We start from the raw sequence: 25,532 nt of genomic DNA on the forward strand, positions 1-25,532 counted from the left end.
ATATGTTCACACCCAGGTCTTGAAATCTTGCCTCCATTTCTGGATCAGGAGAGCAGGCTAACATTTTGAAATATGGTGGAGCTTTTCATACTTGAAATTATACGTATGGGGCTTGAGAGATGGCTTGGTGACTAAGAGCATCTGTGGCTCTTGCAGAGAACCTGGGTTGGCTTTCCATTACCCACACAGGGAGTAATGACCACCTGTAACTCCTAGGAGATTTGACGCTCTCTTCTGACATCCAAGGGCATTAGGCATGCAAGTGGTACACACATCCGTGCAGGTAAAGCACCCCCTGTACACATAACATTAAATATAAAAATCTTTAAAAAAATATATAGCTGGGTGTGGTGACATTTATATACCTCTAATCCCAAGCACTTGTGACTCAGAGGCAGGCTTTGAATTTGAGGCCAGCCTGGTCTACACAGTGAGTTTCCAGGCTAGTCAGGAGTACATAGTGAGACCCTATCTCAAAAGACCCACAACACACACACACACACACACACACACACACACACACACACACACACACACACTCTCATGTTTGGGGAGATAGCTCAGTCAACCAAAGTGCTTGTCATGTAAGCATGATGATCAGATTCCCAGGCGCCCGTGTAAAATACTGGGTGCTATCATCCTAGAACGGGGGTTGGGGTACAGAGAGGAGGATCCCTGGAGCTCACTGGCTTGCCAGCTTGGCTAACCAGTGAGAGATCCTATATCAAAGATAAGGTGGAAAGTAACTGAGGAAGCTACCAACATTGACCTCTGGTCTCCCCATGTGCACCCATACCTGCACATGGACATGCACATGCATGCACGAGTGCACGCTCATGCACTCACACACACACATGCTGTAATTATAATCAAGTTGAACTTGGGGGTTAAACTATTGGGGGGAGGATAAAGGAGGAATGAGGAAATTTTTTCTAAACCCAATCATTTTTCTGATCACCATTGCCAGCCTCAGAAGCAGCATTGGCTTTGACTCAAAGCTGAAGGAAATACTACCTTGTGGGGTGAGGACCAAACGGGCTCTAGGGGCAGCGGGGCTCTCGGGATGTATAACAAACAAGCAGTGACACTCAGTGATGTCAGAAATGGTCAGTGTCTGGGCTGGAGAGATGGCTCAGTGGTTAAGAGCACTGACTGTTCTTCCCGAGGTCCTGAGTTCAAATCCCAGCAACCACATGGTGGCTCACAACCATCTGTAATGAGAACTAATGCCCTCTTCTGGTGTGTCTGAAGGCAGCTACAGTGTACTCATATATAAGAAATAAATAAAATATTAAAAAAAAAAAAAAGAAATGGTCAGTGTCCTGATAGCTTGTGCACCCAAGTTGAGCTCTCAGGAGCTCGCTCTCTCTCTCTCTCTCTCTCTCTCTCTCTCTCTCTCTCTCTCTCTCTGTGTGTGTGTGTGTGTGTGTGTGTGTGTGAGAGAGAGAGAGAGAGAGAGAGAGAGTTTGCGCATGCATGCATGCCTCTCCCCAAGCACTTACTGTGGGTTTGAGAGTCATGCAAGCTCTCTGCTTTGACCTAGAGTTGAGCATCAGCCTTGTAAGAGCACAGTTGTGCTTTCCAGCCCTCACAAGAACATGACTGTGACTGTGTTGTGTTCTTTGTTGTGAAGAAAGGCAAGTCACAGCTCCTGGGGTCATAAGGGCTCCTGATCTAGAGGAGGGGGGCACTGCCTTAGAACAGCAGTTCTCAACCTGTGGGGCACGACCTCTTTCACAGGGGTCACCTGAGAGCATTGGAAAACACAGATATTTGCACTATGATTCATAATAGTAGCATAATTACAGTTATGAAGCAGCAATGAAAATAAATTTATGGCAGGAGGAATGGTATTAAAGGGTCACAGCATTAGGTTGAGAAATCACTGCTCTAGAAAGAAGACCCTGACAGCAGCCCCACATATCTTTAACCGTCCGCGCACAGACTCTCCATCCTCACAGCCTTTAAGATATTTCTGGCTCATTCTTTTTTTTTTTTTTTTTTTTTTGGTTCTTTTTTTTGGAGCTGGGGACCGAACCCAGGGCCTTGCGCTTCCTAGGTAAGCGCTCTACCACTGAGCTAAATCCCCAGCCCCTTTCTGGCTCATTCTTAAGATGGCGAATTGCAGTCTCCCATCTATGTGATCTTTCTGTCCATCTGAGCCTAGCAGTTGAGTGGGGTGTGATGGCACACATCTGTAACCCCAGCCCTTGGGAAGAGAGGCAGGGGGAATAGGGAGGAGTTCAAGGGCATCCTCAGCACCATAGATTGTCCAAGGCCAGCCTGGGCTGCAGGAGATCCCATCTGTCTCAATAAAGAATACTGATCCTGCACTGAGACCACAGCTCTGCTGTTTTCTACATGTGCGGGCTTAGGTAAGTTTCCCTATCTACTCTGGGCCTCAGTTGATTCAGTAGTGGTTGGAAATCAGAACTCCTTTCTGGATAAATTGAGAGCTTCTCTGGCAAATGCTTGGCTGTCTCTGTCACATGGTAATCCTCAGGCAATGCTCTGTTCCAGAGTTTTCCTGGCAAGTCTCATTCTGCTGTTTGGATTGGGGCCTTTCTGTCTACTCCTGCATCCTACCCAGCCAACCTCCTCACTAGGTTGTAGGAACTGGGTGTGCAGTGACGACCTAGTATTCCTCATTCCTTCTGGGTAGCTTAATGGCTTTTCACACGTAGGGCATACTCAACGAACTTCATGAAAAAAGTCAACAACATGGACCCAGCACATGCCTCCTGTGAATGGGATTAGAGCAGATCTTGTCTCCATTAGGAAGATCAACTATTATAATGTTAAGCCTTATAAACCATTTTGGTGTCCTGTAGTGCTTTTAACAGGCACCTATGCATCCCTGACTTAATCCCTATCCCTGAGGCCCAAAGGATTTGGGGGAAGTCTGGATACCATTCATCTGCTTCAGTGACACAGGGCTTCCTCAGGGGTGTATTAAAAAGTAGTGTGACTCTCAGTGAAACCTCAAAGTGAGCAGAATACTGGCCTGGTTAGGCAGGGTCTCATTGCTCCTTGGGTGGACACAAGAGCAACCTGATTTCTCAAGCTGTTCTCTAGGGTGGAAAGCCAATTCCCAGACAGTATGGAGTCTACCAAAAGAAACAGCTTAGCTGGGGTTGGGGATTCAGCTCAGTGGTAGAGCGCTTGCCTAGCAAGCGCAGGGCCCTGGGTTTGGTCCCCAGCTCCGGAAAAAAAAAACCAAAAACCAACAACAACAACAACAACAAAAAAACAGCTTAGCTAATGGCCTCATGGGCTTGCTGCCCCACCTCACCAGCTCACATCTGGGATGTAATTAAACATACTGTGCAAAAAGCTAGGAAGAAACTCACCCATGGGTGATTAATTATTGGAGAAGTCTCAATTACAGTATTTTTGTCTTGGTTTATTAAGATCCTCCTCCTCTTAAGGGACTTGTTGATTGTCTCCTAGGAGATGACTATGTGTGGAATATGAGTGACAGTACCTTAATTCCTCAGCGATTATTTGGATTGTTTCATCTTTGACACTCTCCTATTTTAGAAGTAGTATCTTTTCAACCAAAAGTCATCAGAAAAGATAAGGAAGGACACTTCATATTCATCAAAGGAAATATCCACCAAGATGAACTCTCAATCCTGAGTATCTATGCTCCAAATGCAAGGGCACCTATATTCATAAAAGAAACCTCACTAAAGCTCAAAGTAGACATTGCACCTCACACAATAATAGTGGGAGACTTCAACACCCCACTCTCATCAATGGACAGGTCACGGAAACAGAATTTAAACAGAGACAGAGAAGCTAACAGAAGTTATGAACCAAATGGATTTAACAGATATTTATAGAACATTTCATCCTAAAACAAAAGGATATACCTTCTTCTCACCACTTCATGGTACCTTCTCCAAAATTGACCATATAATTGGTCACAAAACAGGCCTCAACAGATACAGGAGGATAGAAATAATCCCATGCATTCTATCAGATCTCCATGGACTAAGGATGGTCTTCAATAACAACAATAATGACAGAAAGCCCACATATACATGGACGTTGAACAATGCTCTACTCAATGATAACTTGGTCAAGGAAGAAATAAAGTAGTTAAAGACTTTTTAGAATTTAATGAAAATGAAGCCACAACATACCCAAACTTATGGGGCACAATGAAAGCAGTGCTAAGAGGAAAACTCATAGCTCTGAGTGCCTCCAAAAAGAAACAGGAGAGAGTATACACTAGCAGCTTAACAGCACACCTAAAAGCTCTAGAACAAAAAGAAGCAAATACATCCAAGAGGAGTAGACAGCAGAAAACAATCAAACTCAGAGCTGAAATCAACCAAATAGAAACAAAAATAACTGTGCAAAGAATCAACAAAACCAGGAGCTGGTTCTTTGAGAAAATCAACAAGATAGATAAACTCTTAGCCAGACTAACCAGAGGGCACAGAGACAGTATCCAGGTTAATAAAATCAGAAATGAAAAGGGAGACATAACAACAGAATCTGAGGAAATTAAAAAAAAATCATCAGACCCTACTACAAAGCCTATAACTGGAAAATCTAGATGACAATTTTCTAGACAGATACCAGGTACCAAGGTTAAATTAGAATCAGATAAACCATCTAAACAATCCCATAACTCCTAAAGAAATAGAAGCAGTTATTAAAAGTCTCCCAACCAAAAAAAGCCCAGGACCAGACGGTTTCAATGCAGAATTCTATCAGACCTTCACAGAAGACGTAATACCAATACTGTTCAAACTATTTGGCAAAATAGAAACAGAAGGACACTACCCAATTCCTTCTATGAAGCCACAATTACTCTTATACCTAAACCACACAAAGATCCAACAAAGAAAGAGAACTTCAGAGCAATTTCCCTTATGAATATCAATGCAAAAATACTCAACAAAATTCTTGCAAACTGAATCCAAGAACACATCAAAACAATCACCCATCATGATCAAGTAGGCTTCATCCCAGGCATGCAGGGATGGTTCAATATATGGAAATCCATTAACATAATTCACTATATAAACAAACTCAAAGAAAAAAATCACATGATCATCTCATTAGATGCTGAGAAAGCATTTGACAAAATTCAACACCCCTTCATGTTAGAGTTCTTGGAAAGATCAGGAATTAAAGGCCCATACCTAAACATAGTAAAAGCCATATACAGCAAACCAGTTGCTAACATTAAACTAAATGGAGAGAAACTTGAAGCAATCCCACTAAAATCAGGGACTAAACAAGGCTGCCCACTCTCTCCCTACTTATTCAATATAGTTCTCGAAGTCCTAGCCAGAGCAATGAGACAACAAAAGGAGGTCAAAGGGATACACATTGAAAGGAAGAAGTCAAAATATTACTATTACAAATAATATGATAGTGTACTTAAGTGACCCCAAAAATTCCACCAGAGAACTATTAAACCTGATAAACAACTTCAGCAAAGTGGCTGGATATAAAATTAACTCAAATTAGTAGCCTTCTACTACTCAAAAGAGAAACAAACTGAGAAAGAAATTAGGGAAATGACACCCTTCACAATAGTCACAAATAACATAAAATACCTTGGTATCACTCTAACCAAGCAAATGAAAGATCTGTATGACAAGAACTTCAAGTCTCTGAAGAAAGAAATTGAAGATCTCAGAAGATGGAAAGATCTCCCATGCTCATTGGCAGGATTAGTTTAGTAAAAATGACCATTTTGCCAAAAGTAATCTACAGATTCAATACAATTCCCATCAAATTTCCAACTCAATTCTTCATAGAATTAGAAAGAGCAATTTGCAAATTCATTTGGAATAACAAAAGATCCAGAATAGTGAAAACTATCCTCAACAATAAAAGAACTTCTGGGGAAATCACCATCCCTGACCTCAGGCTGTGTTACAGAGTAATAGTGACAAAAACTGCATGGTATTGGTACAGAGACAGGCAGGTAGATCAATGGAATAGAATTGAAGAACCAGAAATAAACTCACACACCTATGGTCACTTGATCTTTGACAAAGGAGCCAAAACCATCCAGTGGGAAAAAAGATAGCATTTTCAGCAAATGGTGCTGGTTCAACTGGAGGGCAACATGTAGAAGAATGCAGATCGATCCATGCTTATCACCCTGTACAAAGCTTAAGTCCAAGTGGATCAAGGACCTCCACATCAAACCAGATACACTCAAACTAATAGAAGGAAAAGTGGAGAAGAATCTCGAACACATGAGCACTGGAGAAAATTTCCTGAACAAAACACCAATGGCTTATGCTCTAAGATCAAGAATTGACAAATGGGACCTAATAAAGTTGCAAAGCTTCTGTAAGGCAAAGGACACTGTCATTAGGACAAAATGGCAACCAACAAATTGGTAAAAGATCTTTACCAATCCTACATCTGATAGAGGGCTAATATCCAAAATATACAAAGAACTAAAAAAGTTAGACTTCAGAGAATTAGATAAACCTATTAAAAATGGGGTACAAGGGGGGATGGGGTACAGAGCTAAATAAAGAATTCTCAGCTGAGGAATATCAAATGGCTGAGAAGCACCTAAAGAAATGTTTAACATCCTTAGTCATCAGGGAAATGCCAATCAAAGCAACCCTGAGGGGCTGGAGAGATGGCTCAGAGGTTAAGAGCACTGTCTGCTCTTCCAGAGGTCCTGAGTTCAATTCCCAGCAACCACATGGTGGCTTACAACCATCTATCAGGTCTGGTGCCCTCTTCTGGCCTGCAGGTGCATACATTCAGGCAGAAAGCTGTATGATGTATACATAATAAATAAATAAATAAATGTTAAAAAAAAAACCCCTGAGATTCCACCTCACTCCAGTCAGAATGGCTAAGATCAAAAACTCAGGTGACAACAGATGCTGTCGAGGATGTGGAGAAAGAGGAACATTCCTCCATTGTTGGTGGGATTACAAACTGGTACAACCACTCTGGAAATCAGTCTGGGGGTTCCTCAGAAGATTGGACATTGAACTGCCTGAGGACCCAGCTTTACCTCTCCTGGGCATATACCCAAATGATATTCTAACCTAAAACAAGAATACATGTTCCACTATGTTCAAAGCAGCCTTATTTATAATAGCCAGAAGCTGGAAAGAACCCAGATGCCCTTCAACAGAGGAATGGATACATAAAATGTGGAGCATCTACACAATGGAATATTACTCAGCTATCAAAAACAATGACTTCATGAAAATCATAGGCAAAGGGATGGAACTAGAAAATTTCATCCTGAAAGGTAACCCAATCACAGAACAATACACATGGTACGCACTCACTGATAAGTGAATTTTAGCCCAAAAGCTCGAATTACTTAAGATACCATCCACAGACCATATGAAGCTTAAGAAGAAGGACAGTCAAAGTGTGGATGCTTCAGTTCTTGAAAGAATGAACAAATATTTTCATAGAAGGAGATATGGAGACAAAGTTTGGAGCAAAGGCTGAAAGACTGGCCATTCAGAGCCTGCCCTATCTGGGGATCCAGCCCATATATATACAACCACCATGTCGTGCCACAGCATGACAAATACAGAGGTGGATGCTCGCAGCCAACCATTGAACTGAGAGCAGGGTCCCCGTTGGAGGAGTTAAAGAAAGGATTGAAGGAGCTGAAGGGGTTTGCAGCCCCATAAGAATAACAATATCAACCAACCAGAGCTCCCAGGGACTAAACCACCATCTAAAGAGTACACATGGACAGACCCATGGCTTCAGCTGCATATGTAGCAGAGGATGGCCTTGCTGGGCACCAATGGGAGGAGAAGCCCTTGGTCCTGTCAAGGCTGGACCCCCACTGTAGGGGAATGTCAGGGTGGGGAGGCAGGAAGGGATAGGTGGTTGGGGAGGGACACCCTCATAGAAGGAAGGGGAGAGGGGATGGGATAGGGGGTTTATGGATGGGAAACAGGGAAAGGGAATAACACTTGAAATGTAAATAAAAATATCCAATAAAAATGTAAAAAAAGAATAATAAAAAAGAAGTATCTTTATACCTTTTATGGGAGCAGTCAATCAAAAAAGCATCTATGAGATGCTGTGAGGCAAATCAGAAAGCCAGAGAAAAGCATCCTTCTGAGATGGAGACTCTGTGTTGGAAGCACCAACCAAAGCCTCAAGCTGGCTTGAGCTCTGCCTGGGGGTTCTGAGTGCACGAGTGGGTGGGGATCCTTTAATGGACGGTGAGAAGGGAGCCTGCCATTCAGCTGTGGTGACATGAAGGCTTGAGAATGTGTAAAGATGGCCGAGGGTGGCCTTTGCAGTGTCTGTATTTTTCTCAGTAAAGAATCAAAGGGCAGGAGGCAACTACTTCAGCTGTAAGTCTCTATTTTTTCTTTCAGAAGCTACTCTGATTAACTTCCCCGACCCAACAGTGGCAGAAATGTAGTGTGCCACGGAACACGGGGCTGGAATGCACATGCACACGCACACGTGCACACACACACACACACACACACACACACACACACACACACACCCCTTACATCCCAGAAACATGATCTTCTTTAATTTTTCTTTAAAGCAAGGTCTCACTTGCTTTATAGCTCAGGCTGGCCTTGAACTTGCAGTGAACCTCTTGTCCCAACCTCCCGAGTGAAGTGATTCTAGGTACATACCACCAGGCCTGGTTGACAGAACTGATTTCTATGCTATAAAAAGAGCCATCGCAAAACAAAGTACAAGGTCCAAAACATACGTGAGGATGGCAAAAGGCATCTGTATGAAGTCCAGCACATCAAAGACCTCCTCGAAATTTGAGAAATGCAGATTGGAGCTACACTGAAGAATTCTTACAATACTTGGTGTACAGCGTCAGTGAGGATGTGGGGACAGGGGTCCTCTCAGATGTATTTTTGTCAGGAATGCAAACTCTCGTTCCACTCTACGGTCTTACAGACTTTGAGATGGTCACCGACAGGAAACCTCATAATTTGTTTCAAACTATACCTCTCTTAAATTTTAATAGTACATCTGGTCCATCATCCTGACTGCTAGAGAGGCCGGATGGCTGCAGCTTAGAGAAAGTTCTTGACCACAGATGCCTCAAGCTGGCCCCAAGGCAGGTGTGGGGGTCTCTTGTCTGAGAACAGCAGAGTAGGGACCTGTTTGTTAAGGGGTTGAAAGTCCATGGACCAAATTGTCTGTCTGTCTGTCTATCTCCCCCTCCATTCCTCCCTCCTTCCCTTGTAGCTACTAGCCTGGAGTGGTGGGAATGGATTAAGACTTCAGGAGGTAGCATGGATAGGAGGCTTTAGGCAGAGGGATCACCAGGAGAAAGGGAGGATGGCAAAACAGAGCTTGCTGGCCAGAAGATAACTGGACCTCCAGCCTAGGGTAGGGGAGAAAAGGCCTGCTCACACTAGGCTGGGACTGTGGACACAGAAGAGAGAGCCTCTTATCCCCAGAGGGAGGTGGCTGAAGGCCAGGCTGTCAGAGGCAGATGATGGTCTCTGTGTTGGTGGTAGTGGTGTCCACTGCCTTTGCCCTCTGAGATCAGCTTATGACCAGGCTGTGTTGTAGAACAAGGATAAGCAGCCTTTGAAGGTGTCCCTCTGCCTCCAAGTTCAGAAGTTCAGAGCATCTGGATAGGACTGATTTAATCAGACCAAGGGCCTAACACACACGTTGTTCTGTTGGTTTATAAAAACACTGGATCTTTTTTTTAACTGGTTTATTTTAGGTATGAGTGTTTCCCCCATATCTCTGTGTACTGTGTGCATGCTTGGTACCCTTGGAGGTCAGAAGAGGTCAGAAGAGGGCATTTGGTCTGTTGCAGCATGAGTTATGGTTGTGAGCTGCCACACCAGCCCTGGGAACTGAACTGTCTACAAGGGCAGCCATTGCTTTAAACTGCTGAGCAGCCTCTCCAGCCCTGCCAAGACACAATACCTTTGAAAGTTGTTTTTGGGCTTCCTAGCATAGTGACATTGTAGAGAATTCTGGAATTTTGATTTCTTAAAAAAAACAAGCAAACAAACTAAAACAAAACAAAACAAAACCCCCCAGAAATTTATGCATGTCAAACAGAAGTATAAGAAAGTCTTTTCGTTTTAATCCCAGGTGTAGGGATGTGAGGATGCTTCGGACTGTCTGCAGCAGTTGACTGTGATTTGCCTCGTGCTCTAAGCGTAGGCATTTTTGACAGCTGCAGATAGTATCTGAACTTGTGTGACGTTTGGAATTCTGAGACCTTTTCAGAGGGTATAAAAATGCTGGGTCCCCGAGCTGGGAGTCGGTGGTTGTTGGTCATTCAGGGAGCTTGGATGTGGTTTATTAGTAGTTGTGATTACAGAAGAAACAAAAGGAAAGAACTTAGATTTAGGGCTTCTCCCCCCCCTTATCCCCATCCTTCATTCTCTCCTATCTAATGATAGGAGATGAAACCTTGGAGATAAAGGGTGGGAAAAAAGAAGAACCCACAAATTAGCAAAGAAATGATGTTCTCTGCTATGGCTCCAGAGCACCGTTTTTCTGTTGGTCAAAGGCCACCACAGAAATGCTCTCTTTCTGTCACATAAACTTCCATGGAGTTAGGGAGACCCCAGACTCTCCCTCCTCAGTCCCTTCCCTCCTTCCCATCTCCTCTCCTATTCTTTCCATGACCTGCATCTCTAAAGTGGGCATTGCTGTGGTCTGAATGGGAAACAGTGCTCCTGGGTGAGCTCTCTGCTTCCTGATCTGTTTAGGAATTAGGTGGCAACAACAGGGACATCAGGGACTTACCAAGGTGGTCTTTATAAGGTCAGTTGGCCTCCGGTTGGAGAATGTACTCCATCGTGTGATATTGTGACATAATGAAACATATTTTATACTTTTGGTCTTTTATCTCTGGCTCCCAGCCAGCGCTCTTAAAACCCTGGCAACTGCCTAGATGATGAGGGCTGAAGTAGCGTTCTCAGCTATGATTAGTTTTTGTTTCTAGATCCTGAAATAGCTCCATGGTGGAAAAAAAAAAAGAAGGTGTGTTTTTCTATCTCTATCGTTGGTAACAAACCTCTTTCAACAATACCCAAGTTTATGTTAGAGACATCTCTGGTAAGACATCTTTGGTAAGACCTTAAGGGGTATGGGCATTGGTGACTGCCCCCCTCCAGTGATTAGAAGCTAGAGTTTTCAGCCTTATTCCTGACTCAGGGAGGGGAGAGGCAATGAGTCAATGAAAGCTGACTTAATTACTAATGATGATGTAATCAGTTGTGTCTAGAATGAAGGCAGCGTAAACCACATATGGAGAAGCAACATCCAGAGAGAGCTTCCAGGCTGGGAGGCAGTGGAGGGATAGGGTAGGTGGGGCTTCTGGAGAGGAGAGAGTTCTGTAGCTACACACATCCAACCTCAAGCATCTCTCCCACTGGACTATTTTGAATTGCGTTTGTTATAGAGAACCAACGAATGGCTTCCTTGGGTTCCATGAGCTGTCCTAGCAGTTAATGGAATCTGAGGAACAGATTATGGAAAACCCCAAGTACTGATGGTTAGTCAGTTAGGAGGGTCAGTCTTGATTGTCATCTGAAGTCAAGGGCAGCCTTGTGGAACTGAGGTCTTAACCTATAGGATCTGGCAAAACCCTCAGGTACGCAATGCTAGACAGAATCAAATCGAATGGTAGGACTCTTGTTTGCTATTTGAAGAATATCTTGGTGTGGAAGAGATGTAGACATTTAGTGTGATATATATATATATATACATATATATATATATATATATATATATATATATATATATATATATATGGGTTGGTGTGGTGATATATATCAAGAACATACAATCTAAGGACTTGGGAGGCAAAGGCAGGAGGATTGTGAGTTGGAGGCCAGCCTGGGATACATAGCAAGAACCTGACCCAATGAGTAAGATGTAAGCAGATGAGAACATAAAACTTTAAAGGATAAAAATATTTCAGGCCATTGCTTTCCAATAAGTTCCTTTGGAAGACCTCAGCATACCAGGGGAAAAATAAAAATGGAGTTAATTGTGCTAAAAATCCCACCCACCCACAGAGATGAAGCTCAGCTACTTGTCTTACTATGGGAAATCAAGAAGTCAAGATTAGTCACATCACTGCCAAATCTTCAAACAGTCTAATGTTAATTGGACGGTGATGACAATGTTCTGTCGGAGCTAATCTAGAAGCCCACCAAAGGTAACCTTGACCTAGTCAATGAGTCGTTTCTCTCTTGTTCTGACTCTCTGTCCTCAGTCTGCAAGCCAAGAGACCTTGAGACGACTGGTTCACTTTCAGTCTCTTGTGCACTCTCTTCAACCCCGTTTCATAAAACCAGCCTCTGCTGCTCATTGAGACTCCACTCTGTTCTAGAATGGAAGATAAGGGCGTCTGCCCTGGGGACCGCTGCAGGGGCATGCCCGATGTAACTCACTCTCGGAGGAAAGGCTGACTTTGCTCCTGGTTTCAGAGAGCCAGAATCCACTACAAACAAAGGAAGAGGCCGCGCGCTGATCGCTCAGCCCATAGTGAAATGTTTGCCCTGAAAGTGTGAAGACTTTGATTCCCCACATCCCATGTTAAAAGCGAACAAACAAAGCCAGGTGAGGTGGTGCACACCTGAAATCCCTGTGCTAGGGAGACAGAGGCAGGGGGATTCCTGTGACTTGCTGAACTGCCAGTGTAGTCTAATTGGTGCACTCTAAGCCAATGGTAGACTGTTTTAAAGCAAGGTAGATGGCATTTCTCATAGTTGAGTGAGTCCTTTGGTACCCCTCCCTCGCAATACACACTTACCTGGATATACATATACCTGTATAGACACACCACACATACACACACACACACACACACACACACACACACACACACACACACACACACACACACCAGAAAAAGCAGGCAATCGTTGTGACACGTGCTCACCCACATGTCTTTAATCCCTCAGGACTTCAATGTTTAGTGTTCCTGGCTCCCCACTGTGGGCCCTGCCTCTATGCTTGAGTTTGTCCTGAAGCCTTGGAAAGGTCACTTGGCTAGCAGGTAGCTGAAGTATTAATGTCCCTGCCCCTTGCCTCCTTCCTTCCGTATTCCGCACCACTTCTCAGCATCCCCCGAAGCTGCTCCAATCTCGGCTGCTCATAAGACAGCCTTTGTTGGTTCTCCCACCCCTGACTCACCCACTAATTCCAAATAAATCACCACCACTCCAATGTTTATCTCAAGATCTGCTTCTGGGGGAGCATAAACTAAGACATAAATTAATCACGTTAATTAATTTTCAGCCTCCTTGGGCCTAGAGGTAATTAAATGCGTGTTTTCCTTCCCTTTCGAAAGGCCTTTGGAATCAGTGCTGAGCCATTGACTTTGGCTTTGCTGCCAAGTAGCAGACAGGAGAAGCTCGGGGCAGGCAAATGTCAGCCCCCGAGGGCACAACCACAGCCGACAAAGCTATTTATTGCAGGAATCCTGGCTGTCAGTTCTGATCCCTGTTGACAATCAGAGGAATTCACTCGTTCTGCAAATATTTTCTGAGTTCTGCGTCTCTGCAAGAGGCCCAGGCAGCACTGGCCAAATGAGAACAAACCCTGTCTGTCTTCCATGAGATGTGGCCTTCAGATTGCTCTATTAAAGACACTAACGAATCTGTTCAGAATTAATGTTTGAGTTAGTGTTGAGCTGACCGCCATTCCCAGATGAGGGCTGAATGATGAGGACCAGTTTTGTGGGGTTTTAAATTTTCATGCGAGGCAGTGTTTATTTCTGATAAAGGTAATGACATGGTCCATTCTTTTTTTTTTCAGAGCTGGGGACCGAACCCAGGGCCTTGCGCTTCCTAGGCAAGCACTCTACCACTGAGCTAAATCCCCAACCCCGACATGGTCCATTCTTGAAGAAGCAATCGCTCAGTGTGGTGTGAGCCCCGGCAGCGCTGGGAGGGAAGTCAGGCGGCAAACTGGGGTTTAGCGTTGGCAATGGGTGGGGAAAGACACAGCTGGCCAGGTGTGGTGGTGCACACCTGTGATCTTTTTTTTTTTTTTTTTAATTTTCCATGATCTCATTTCTCAGTGGTAATTAAACTTTATTTTCTTCCTCCCTCCCTCTGTCTTTCTCTGTCTCTCTGTCTCTGTCTCTGTCTCTGTCTCTCTGTCTCTGTCTCTCTCTCTCTCTCTCTCTCTCTCTCTCTCTCTTTTCTCCCATACATTACATCCCGACTGCAGTTTCCCCCTCTTCATAAAGAACTCAAGGAATTAGACATCAATAAACCAAGTAACCCAATTGAAAAATGGGGTACAGAGCTAAGCAGAGAATTCTCCACAGAGGAATCTTGAATGGCTGAGAAGCACTTAAATCCTCAACATCTTTAAGTTATCATGGAAATGCAAATCACAACTTTAAAAAGGACCTCTGTGCGTGTGTCTCTGTCTCTGTCTCTCTCTCTCTGTGCATGTGTGTGTGCGCAGCATGTGTGTATGCACGCTCAGGCACAAGGGTACATCAGAAGCCAGAAGAGGACACTGTAGCTCCTGGAGCAGCAGTTACAGGTGGTTGTGGGCTGTCTGACATGGGTGCTAGGAACTAAGGTCCTCAGGAAGAGCAGTATGTGTGCTCTTAACCACTGATTCATCACTTCAGCCCTCAGAACTTTTATTAATAATAATAATTTTAAAAAACCCACAAAGTCTTTCTGCTTCTTCTGATTAAATGTTTCTGGAACAGATCCTGACTGCTACGGTTGGTGTTGAAAGTCATTGACTGAGCAGCAGCAGCAGGCTGCTTGCCTTTTTGAACAAGCTCGCCTTGGTTTTTCAGTTCCTTTACATGGTCCTTTCTCTCTTTTCCAAGTTCAGGTGAGTGGCAGTGGCAGACCTAAGGACGAACTGTCTACAGTCTATTTTCTTTTTTTTTTTTTTGGTTCTTTTTTTTTTTTTTCCGGAGCTGGGGACCGAACCCAGGGCTTTGCGCTTCCTAGGCAAGCGCTCTACCACTGAGCTAAATCCCCAACCCCTACAGTCTATTTTCTAGTTAATTCTTTTGTTATCTGTGACGTTTCGTACAACTTGACTTTTTTCTCTCGTTAATATAATTCAGGCTACTTAGGAAATTAAGTTGAGTAATACTCAAGAAAGAAAAACATCTCAAAGCATCATTAAGCCACCTGTCCAAAGGCAGCCCACTGCTGATGCAGCTGACATGTAAGCCTAATTTTTGGAGATGCCTAGTCTCCCCTTGGGAACAGTGCTCTCTCTTAGGAGAGGACAACGCCTGAAAGGCCAAGTCTAGTTCACTTTCTACTTCTATACTTTGCTTTTTGAGATTGGTCTTATAACAAACTATATAGAAGAGGCTGACCTTGAACTCACAGCTATTCATTTGCCTCCATGTGTCCCCACACCCCATTATCAATAACGTTTTATTGGAACACAGGAATGCTTGCTGCTCTATATTGCCTGGCTGCTTTTACACTACAGGGCAAAGCCGAGTGGCTGCAACAGAAATCACCTGGCTCTCCAGGTAAGTCTAACGCATTCACTGTCTGACAAAAACCTTCTTGTCAGTCCCTGGTGTATACCATCCTGCAATTGCTTTTCATCCATTTTACATTCCCCAGTGTTGTTATAGCTACTTCATTTCTAATAACAGGTTTCATGGCACACATTAGTGACGGTGTAGTTTTTCTTTTATGGTAAGACATTTATGTATTTTTACCACCTTTTAATGCAACTCTTAAAATGCTTCATGGAATATGTTTGGACATAATCTCAATCAATCTCTCTCTCTCTCTCTCTCTCTCTCTCTCTCTCTCTTTCCCTCCCTCCCTCCCTTCTCCCCCTCCCCCTCCCTCGCCACTCCCCCGCTCTATCCCTGAGCTACATCCCCACCCTTTGTGTTCCTAGTGCATTCTTTAAGACGGCTGTCCATATTGTTCAGCTAGCAGGTAGCAGTACGGTAGTGTACAGGCAGCAGGTAGGAACATAGAAACACTTTTGATACAGATGATAAAATCCCTTCCTCAAGGGCTGGATAGAAACGTACACCATGTACTCTTTGATGACACAGCAGAGAATCTTTTACACGTGTTTTCCAGAATTGGACATTGCCATTTTAAACACGTTCCTATTTCAGGGAGGCAAACAAGCATTATTACTTTACTTTGCGTTTCTCCTCTCTCCACAGGGACTGATTACCATTTAGCTTGTTGCTAAATGACTGCTTTTCTTCTCCGTGCTGGCTGCCTCCACCTTTCTCGGCCTCCTCCTCCCCAGGATCCAGGGGAAGATCCTGGCTGGTCTCTTACCTTAGCTTGGAGCACAGCTCCTGCTTCTGCTCGGTTCTTTTCCACATCTCTCTCCCACTGAACTCGGATCGTCTCAAGGACATCATCCAGACCAGTGCCCATGGGAACATCTGTTTGCTCCAGCTCAGACCCCGCCAGCTGTTTGTACAGAACCTTCACATCCTGCAAGCAACAGTGGACACCTTAGGTAAGCGCCAGGGAGGAAAGAACAGATGTGGAATTCTAGCCTGCAGCAGACTGGCTTTGTGCGCACTGCTTTGCCTGCCATCCATCCATCCATCCATCCATCCATCCATCCATCCATCTATACGTCCATCTGTCCATCCATTTGTTCATCCGTCCATCGGTCTGACCGCTGTCCGTCTATCTATCCATTCATTCTATCTATCTATCTATCTATCTATCTATCTATCTATCTATCTATCTATCTATCTATCTATCTTGCACTATGCATGGGCACCACAAGACAGGCAAAGTTCCAGATCTTCTAGGTATATCATTTCCTTTTCCCAAGGATGCATTTCTTAGATCCTCCCAAGCTCATGCCCATGCATATAGCAAGCAACTATAGAAAATGGAAGTTAGGCATAATAACGTCAGGATATACTAAAGCAGATTAAAATTAATTCTAGAGTCTAAGGGGTCGCTGCTGGAGCATGGTGTTCAGGAACTGAACGAAGAACAGGAAGGAGCAGGTTTCCAGTCTCTGGCCAGCTTCAGGTTGGGCACAGGAGGAACTCCCCAGTGTGAGCATGGTCAGTGAGCTGTGACCGCTTGAAGCACCCTCAACCATGAGTCAGAGCAATGTGTGTGTGGTGGCTTCCTGCAGGTGACATGACCACATCCCTGCTGGAGGTGCCATCTGGTCCTGTCACTTAAAGATACAACCTTCTTTTGTTAATGAGTGTGTGGGAACCACAGGTGGGGCTATCTTTAGGATTATTCAGTTTATCCTGTTCACACAGTGTTGAAAAAAATATCTGAAATAGAACACTTTGGGGAGATGGTCCCCCCAGTTTCAACTGTTTCTAACAGTCACGTCTGCTTATGACTGTTGCTTCCACTTATCAACCTTCCTGGTCCTCAAAGGCATTTGAGTTTGAGACTTTGGGGTGGGGTTGGGGGGATACTGTGACACGTGACAAAGACTTTAAAGTCTCTTACTAACATTTTCCCTGTAGGCCTGGACGAGCCACAGAGAAGAGTCCCCAAGACCCGTGTTAGAAGGTTACAGCCTCCCAGGCGAGTGCCTTGCTTTGGGGGTGGGAGCAGCCTAGCACCCGAAGCCCCACCTACCTCTTCATAGCTTCTTGACAGAGAGCCCAGTTCTTCTTTCAGGCTTTCGATTTGATGCTCCAGATCCGTCTTCGTCAAATTAGCTTCATCGATGACTTTGTACAGGGAGCTGACTTCCTCTTCCGCCGCCTTCCTGAATGGCTGCTCGTTCTCATATCTGTAGATAAAGGGGCTTAATCAGCAGAGCCGGGTAGCGCCCAAAGGGGGAACAAACCAGACCGTTAGATATTACCCAAAGGCCCACATGGGATAGCAGCAAATGCTGAAAGCCTGCATTCCAGTAGCTTTGGGGACCCTGTTACGGCTACTGCTGCGGAAATATTAACAGGAAAACAGCAGGCAGCTAATGGGAACACAGCGTTGTGAGACCTTTGGAGCCTGCTACTCTGAGGAAGGCCGCTGTAGGAGTCTGCATCACAGGAAGGCAATAGGACGTCTCTGTCATACTGAGAGTCCTCCTTACCATCCAAGGTGCTTCTGCCAGCATTGAAGACCCACTAAGTATCAGGGTGTGTGTGTGTGTCCAGAAATGGACAATGTGCTACAATTCTAGACCGTGGCCTCAAACTCAAGTGTAGGGTTAAGGAGAAACCAGGGCAAGAAGTGGGTGCGAAGAGAGGTGGAGATGAACTCTATCAGAGCACGTCCTTCACTCTACCTATAGGGGGCACTGCTGCCCAGCTCCGTCCATATCTGTTGAGCAGAGAGGTGCTTCTGGGTTGGCCCAGCTCTCTTGCAGGGGCGGGTGTGGGGGTGTGAGGGTGGGGCAAGCACAGATTTATCTATCCAGAGATTTAAGTGACAGATCAGTAGTAGAATACTTTCCTAGCCAGTGAGGGGCCTGAATTGAATACTCACGTCATACAACCAGACAGAACAGGAAAAAGCAAACAGTTTTTTAAATAACAAGTCTGTGTGTGGATACGCGCACCAAAACTGTCCATGCTGAGTTTCAACCCTTAGCCCTTCTTTCTAACTACTACCTGACGACTTTGCTGTGTTCTCCCAGTCTGCTCTCCTCATTCCGTGGCTGTACCGTTCAGCCAAAGTTCCCATAGGAAGGCAAAGCCCACATCTCTATTCTAGACAGCTTTCAGGTTTTAGAGGTGTGCGTCTTCGCTTAAAAGTGTGTGTGTGTGTGTGTGTGTGTGTGTGTGTGTGTGTGTGTGTGTGTGTGATGGTACTGGGGATTGAGCACACCATGGAGCAAGCACCATCTCCTCAGCTTCACCCCAACCCCCAAAGTTAATGGACTTTAACATTAACTCCCAGGGAGAGTCCTTTGGAGACTTTTGCTAAAAGTGGTTTTGATGGAGCATCTGCTTGTATGTTCCGGGTTCTGGGCCACTCATTCCCTGTCAAGGCTGAAGTCCATTGGTGCAAAGCTCTAAGCATTGCTCATTTGTATAAAGGTTTAAACCTCCAGTCCTATAGAAAGGTGGGCTTGACACTGGAATACCCAGTCACACCCCTTGTCATCCTACAAAGCATGTAGAGTGAGGGCCGGGCGATCTGGTCTGCTGTGGTGCCCTGGTGCTCTTTGTATTCCAATGTTAATTCTGTGGTCAATAAAGTCAAGAGCCTGTGATTGGCAGGGGAGGGGAAAGGTGGATGAGAGCTTTTTGGGGAGTGAGGGAGAAGAACAAGAAGGGAGGAGAGAGGATGAGAGAAGAGGAGGGAGCCATGTTGGAGCAGAACCCTGTGGCGAGGAGAAATCTCAAGTAGCAAAGGGTCATTTTTTTTAAAGACTTATTTATTTATTTATTATATATAAGTACACTGTAGCTGTTGTAGCAAAGGGTCTCATAGCTGGGGAACAAGTTAGTATGATGTTAGATCTGCCCAATCTAGGCTCATAGCTTATAATTATAACTGGATTGTGTGTGTGTGTGTGTGTGTGTGTGTGTTTAAAAGGGCATATTGGGGTTAGAAATTCCAGCAACTCTGGTCAGCACAGTGAAATCCCATCTCAAGCCAAGCGTGATGGGTCACGCCTGTAGCTGTGATACTTGGAAGTTGGAGGGGGAAGGATCAGGTCATGGTTATCTGTGGCTATGCAGTGAGTTCAAGCTCAACCTGAGGTCCAAGGGACCTTATCTCAAAAAACAAAACAATGGAGGTTCTGAACCAAACCAAACCAAACCAAACCAAACCAAAAGAGAGCTGGCGAGATGGTTTCGTACATAAAGGTACCTGCTGCCGAGCCTGAATACCTGAGTTCAGTCTCAGGAAACTGCATGGCAGAAGAAGAGAATCAACTCTGACATGTATTCCTTCCATACGTGTGCCATGGCGAATACACACACACACACACACACACACACACACACACACACACACACACACACGCACAGAGTAATTTTTCTTTAAAAAAAAGGGGGGGGGTGCTTGAGAGATGGCTCAGTGGTTAAGAGCACTGACTGCTCACCCAGAGGTCCCAGGTTCAAGTTCTAGCAACCACATGGTGGCTCACAACCATCTGTAATGGGATCCGATGCCCTCTTCTGGTGTGTCTGAAGACAGTAACAGCATACTCACATACATTAAAACAAAAAGCAAAAAGCAAAACAAAAAAACTTTGGTAAAGCAAGTGGGACCGGGCAGTCTTTGAGCCCCTAGGGCCTGGTTTTTGATGCACTGGGTTCCTGTAGAGTTCTACAGTCTCAGGCCATTTTTCCACCATGGCGGTAGGGACTGATGTGTACTCTTGGGCAGCATTATCTACACTGGTCTGGGGTCTGGGTCACGGAGGGAGATCCCCTCCTACAGAGCGTTACCTCTCTTTAAAGTCATCCGCACCGGCCTGGATGGTCTCCATCTGCAGCATGAGTCGGGCATTTTCCAAGACGGCCTCTCCCACCTGGAGCAAAGAGAAGAGGGCATTTAGCGCAGTGGCTTGTGTGGGGCCCAGAGCTCTGGAGAACGTGGCGAAGCTTCATAGATGCTTGTCTTTCTAGGATGGGGTTCCCCCTTTGAAGACAAGGAGGAGATAAGAAAGCATAAATCTAGGTGTCTTTAAGACTTTAGAGTGAGCCTTAGAATAAGATTTTTGGGATAAAATGGTGACTCAGAAGGAGACTAGGTCATAGCCTCTGCCAAACCTTGAGCTCTCAACTCATCTAGGAAAGGAAGGGCTCTGGCTCCTTCACTGAAGTCTCATTGACTTTGTTTAGCAGCTCTCTCTCTCTCTCTCTCTCTCTCTCTCTCTCTCTCTCTCTCTCTCTCTCTCTCTGTGTTATACATGCATACATACAGCCCAAAGCTATTTTTAGAATAGTCATAATGGAACTGGAGAGAGCAGTTAAGAGCACTGGATGCTCTTCCAGAGGACCAATGTTGGTTCCTTGTACCCATATGGTGGCTAACAACAGTTGGTAACTCCAGTTCTGGGGATCTGAGATCTCCTTCTGGCCTCTGTAAGCACCAGACATGCATGTGATACACAGACATATATGTAATACATACACATGAAAATAATAAATTTTAAAAAGACATTGGTTTTTTGTTTTTTGGGTTTTTTTTTTTTTTGAGACAGGATCTTACTGTATAGTGTAGGCTGGCCTCAAACTCAAAATCTTCATCCCATAAATCCTGGGACTGCACACATGTCCCACCACACCAAGCCAGGAATTTTCATTTCCAGTTGGCAATGGCTACATATTTATAGAGTATAGCCTGAGGTTTTAATATACGCTTTACATTGTGGAATGATCATATCAAGCTAATTAGTATGCTAAACATCACTCATCATCAGCGAAATGCAAATTAAAACCACAGCAAGACATCACCTCCTACCAGTAAGGTATGCGTTATCAAGAAGATAAAAGATAACAAGTTCTGGCAAGGATGGGGAGGGACTGCTCACTGTTGTGGCAAGGGGAATTCATGCAGCCTTTACGGGAAGCAATATAGAGGTTCTTCAAAAAACAAAACACACAATGCCTCCCACCCTCACCCTCATTTTGTTTGGCAAAATCCAAAACAAAAATCCCACGAAACTGAAAATAGATCAAACCACCCTATGATTTAGCTAAATATACAAACTACTGGGCATGTGGATTTCGTTTATACATCCCCGGGCACACAGTTTCTAAGTCCTTATTAAGATTAAGGGGTGAAAGACAGGAATAAGGTTTGACGATGAGAAAGGCATGGGCAAGGGGACGATTTATTTGCAGATGCTCAAGGGCCAGGCTCCAGACAAGAAAATTTGCTCTTAGCTAGTGGGAAATTCAATGAAGTGAAATTAACCCGGATGGTCTATAGGGACGAGGGAACCTAATCGTCATTTCTTCCACAAACGGGACTCTGCGGACTGGAGAGGGGGGTGTCTGACAGTTAAGAGTGTACCTGCCTCCCATCCAAGTCCTAACCAACCCTGACCCTGCTTAGCTTCCGAGATCAGGCACATTCAGGGCCGTCTGGCCTTAGTTGGGGACCTTCCCCTTCTTAGAGAAGAGGAGGATATAGGGAAGGGGGCTGTATGAGGTGGGGGACAGGGAGAAGGGGGGGGGGGCTGTGATCAGGTTGTAAAGTAAATAAATAACCGGGGAGGGGAGGAGTGTGGCTCTTCCAGCCGACCTGAGTTCTGTTCCCAGCAATCCAGAGTCTCACAACTGCCTGTAACTCCAGCTCCAGGATACCTGATGCTCTCTTCTGGCCTTCTGAATCCATGTGGAGCATGCGCACGCGCGCGCGCGCGCACGCGCACACACACACCCACCCCTAAATAAATCAGCCCACCTTCCTGTCTCACATGGTTTTAGGATGCCCCTCCCCCACCCCTTCCCCAAGTGTCAGCTTCTTGTTTATGACTGTGTCTCCACTGCCAAGGTGGTGCTTATACATTTTCTTTTCAGCTGAAGATGGAGTCTGGAGCCTTTCGCATGCCGGGTAACAGCTATGCACTGTAGAGCTTTGCGAGCTCTTTTTGTACTTTTTATTTCAAGTTGTGATAGGGTCCCCTAAATTGTAGTAGGGTCCCTTAAGTTGTATAGTCTGTTCTCGAATTCGTCCTGTGACACGAGATACTGCAGTTCTCCTGCCCTAGTGTCCTGAGTAGCCGGATTACAGGTCTGTACCACCAGGCTGCCATTCTGCCCTTTGACTTTTTGTGAGACAGGGTCTCCCTATGCAGCCCAAACTGGCCTGGATCACTGCGTAGACCAGGCTGGTACGGAACTTTCTGCCTCTGCCTGAGTGCCGGGATCACAGGCATGTACCGCCACGTCCAGGCTGGCTGACATTCGTAAATATTTGATGCATGATTGCATGAATAAATGAACGGTGCGGCCTGGCGAGGGTTCTCAGGCTTCCCTAGCTCTGATCTTGTGGTTGTTTCCAATAAGCCATGAAGAAAGGAGTGTCCAAGTGTTCCCGGGATTTGTTTCACGTGGGTTCCGAGGTTCACGTTGTCAGGCTTGGGTGGCAATCGGTTTTATGCACAGAGCTATCTAACAGGCTCTTTATTTCTGTCTTGAGACTAGGTCCCACTAGGTTGCCTAGGCTTGTCTTAAACTCACTGCACAGATCAATCAGGCCCTAAACGTTTAATTTTCCTTATTCGGTGTTTCTAATGTTTGAATATGGCATCTGGATGATTAACAGTCAAAATTCTTAAAATAAGCTTTTTGAAATGTTTATATAACAAAGCTTATTTTAAAAAAAGAAAAGGGGGCTGGAGAGATGGATCCGTGGTTAAGAGCACTGACTGCTCTTCCAGAGGTCCTGAGTTCAAATCCCAGCAACCACATGGTGGCTCACAACCATCTGTAATGGGATCTGATGCCCTCTTCTGGTGTGTCTGAAGAGAGTGACAGTGTACTTGTCACATATATAAATAAATAAAATCTTTAAAAAAGAAGAAAAGGAAAAAGTCAAAGAAACAAGCCAAGTGTGTGTGTATGTGTATGTAAGTGTTCATATATGTGTATATTGTGTATAGATTTGGTATGTGGTACAGTGTATGCATTTGTGTATGTCTATGTATATGTGACTATGCATGCATGTTTGTATTTTTGTGTGTATTGTGCATGTTTGTATATGTACTTGTGTGTCTGTGTGTGCATGTGTGAGTGCATGTGTGTGTATGTTTATGTATCTATATGTGTAAGTATATGCATGTGTATTTTATACATTTGGTGTGTGTGTGCATGCATATGTGGTTTTCATGTATGTGTTTGTGCTTATATGTTACTGTGTATGCATGTGTTTGTATTTTGTGTGTGTTGTTTGTGCATTTGTGTGTCTATATGTGTGCATGTGTGTATGCATGTGTTTATGTGTCTCTCTGTGTAAGTATGTGCATAAATGTGTGTATGCATATGTGTATATTTCTGTGTGCATGTGTTTGTGTGTGTTTGTGTGTCTGCATGTGTGTGTATGTGCAGGCACATGTGTAGGGGACACGATACAGTTCTACAAATGCAGAAAGCAGGTGGAATTGTGGCTGCTTCAAGTCTGACCACACAGAACTGGCGCTGGGCTTGGGATAGACCCAAAGCTTTTTTTTTTTTTTTAATTTTTAAATTTTATTTTGCCTTACTACAATGCTATAGGACACATGGTTTTGTGACATTTCCCATCTATTACAAATTCCTGAAATTAATACATAGAAAGATGCTCAAAGCCATACCCAAAGACACTGGGTGGAAACACCGAGCTTTTGGAGGTGAGACAGAGCTGGTGACCCTGTTCCTTGGTGACCTTTGAATTCTCATTCTGGGCTGAGAACAGGAGTAATGAAATGGTGCCAGCTGAACAGATAGGGTGGCTTTGTCCAAATGTCTGTCCTCTGAGGCCATGTGGGCTCAGGGCTGGGGGAGGCAGAAGGCCTTTTTGCTTTTTTGCTGGTGTTTAGTAACAATCAAGGGTTTATTCCACCCTCAAGTGGGGGCTAATTATAGGCTCTGGTTTGCCAAAGTACAGCCCGCTGGCCCTACTTTCTAGCTCTCTTCCCAGACAGAGTTCCTAAAATAAACTGACAGTCTCCTCTCTTCACCACAGAGGTCCCTGCACTATCCATCCCTGCCTATCCTAACCAGGAAGAGACACAACCAAAAAGGAGCAGCTATGGGGTATGAGGAGGGTTAGAACCTTTGCTGGGGTTTAGTACAGACTCAGGCCTGCTACAGTGGCCCAGAGGGGTCCTGACCAAAAGCAAAGCATGGGGCCTGTAAGGAAAAATCTTCAGGAAGCCTTCCCAGAGCTGAAGACAGGAAGGGAAAAGGTAAGAGAAGCTGTGTTTATTGACTGCCTAAGCCTGTACCCAACAACATGCCTGAGCCAGCTTGTTCTGGCTGAGATAGTGAACCACTAAATGTTTTAGAAGTTTTGAGCTGGTTAAACTCGCCATCATGAAGAATTAAATTGTGCGAGCTTACAATTAGTTGCTTCAAAACAAAGGCAGTGCATACTCAGAATAAAGAGGCGGTAGCCCCTGCCCCTTTCAAAACGTACTGAATGTTAGGTCTGAGCTGAAGTTATTTGCTTTGACTTCGTCTGGATGTTGGAAATGCTACCCTGTACCTCTTTCCAGCCCAGTATTCAGTGAGATGTTGGTAACTTGATATCAGCCAAGGTCAGAGTATTTACACCAGGGAAATTGGCAAACACTGGAGACCACAGGATTTATTTGCAGGGAGGCAATAGTTCATACTAAGTACATGCTAAGCCCCACCTTGACATCAGTACTGGATGGTCATGACTTCATTAAATGCTTGTGGCACCATCTTAAAGCTGTCAACACATCCAAGTCACCGGTAAGAATATCATTGCTCGGGGTTGGGGATTTAGCTCAGCGGTAGAGCGCTTGCCTAGCAAGCGCAAGGCCCTGGGTTCGGTCCCCAGCTCCGAAAAAAAGAAAAAAGAAACAAACAAACAAACAAACAAACAAAAAGAATATCATTGCTCAGAGAACTGAAGTTGCCCCAAATCACAAAGCTAGAAAGTAGCAGAGCCAGAATGCCACCCCAT

General features: G+C 44.7%; 1 protein-coding gene across 5 annotated transcripts in view; it reads right to left on the reverse strand.

Annotated features, from left to right (window-relative positions):
* The window catches only part of Bfsp2 (beaded filament structural protein 2), a 57,160-nt gene that overhangs the window by 10,645 nt on the left and 20,983 nt on the right, over positions 1-25,532 (reverse strand). For 3 of the 5 annotated variants that reach the window (NM_001277434.2, XM_039081978.1, XM_039081979.2), the window contains exons 2-4: positions 20,336-20,418; positions 17,559-17,715; positions 16,263-16,424 (exon numbers count right to left, since the gene is read on the reverse strand). In NM_001277434.2, coding sequence (NP_001264363.1) covers positions 16,263-16,424; positions 17,559-17,715; positions 20,336-20,418 — 402 coding nt within the window. Of the gene's footprint in view, positions 1-16,262; positions 16,425-17,558; positions 17,716-20,335; positions 20,419-22,139; positions 22,238-25,532 lie in introns of those variants that run through there. The other 2 variants (XM_039081980.2, XM_063266000.1) reach the window with 2 other exon arrangements.

This window comes from Rattus norvegicus, chromosome 8 (assembly GCF_036323735.1).
Source record: "Rattus norvegicus strain BN/NHsdMcwi chromosome 8, GRCr8, whole genome shotgun sequence".
In the NCBI taxonomy this organism is placed as follows: Eukaryota; Metazoa; Chordata; class Mammalia; order Rodentia; family Muridae; genus Rattus; species Rattus norvegicus.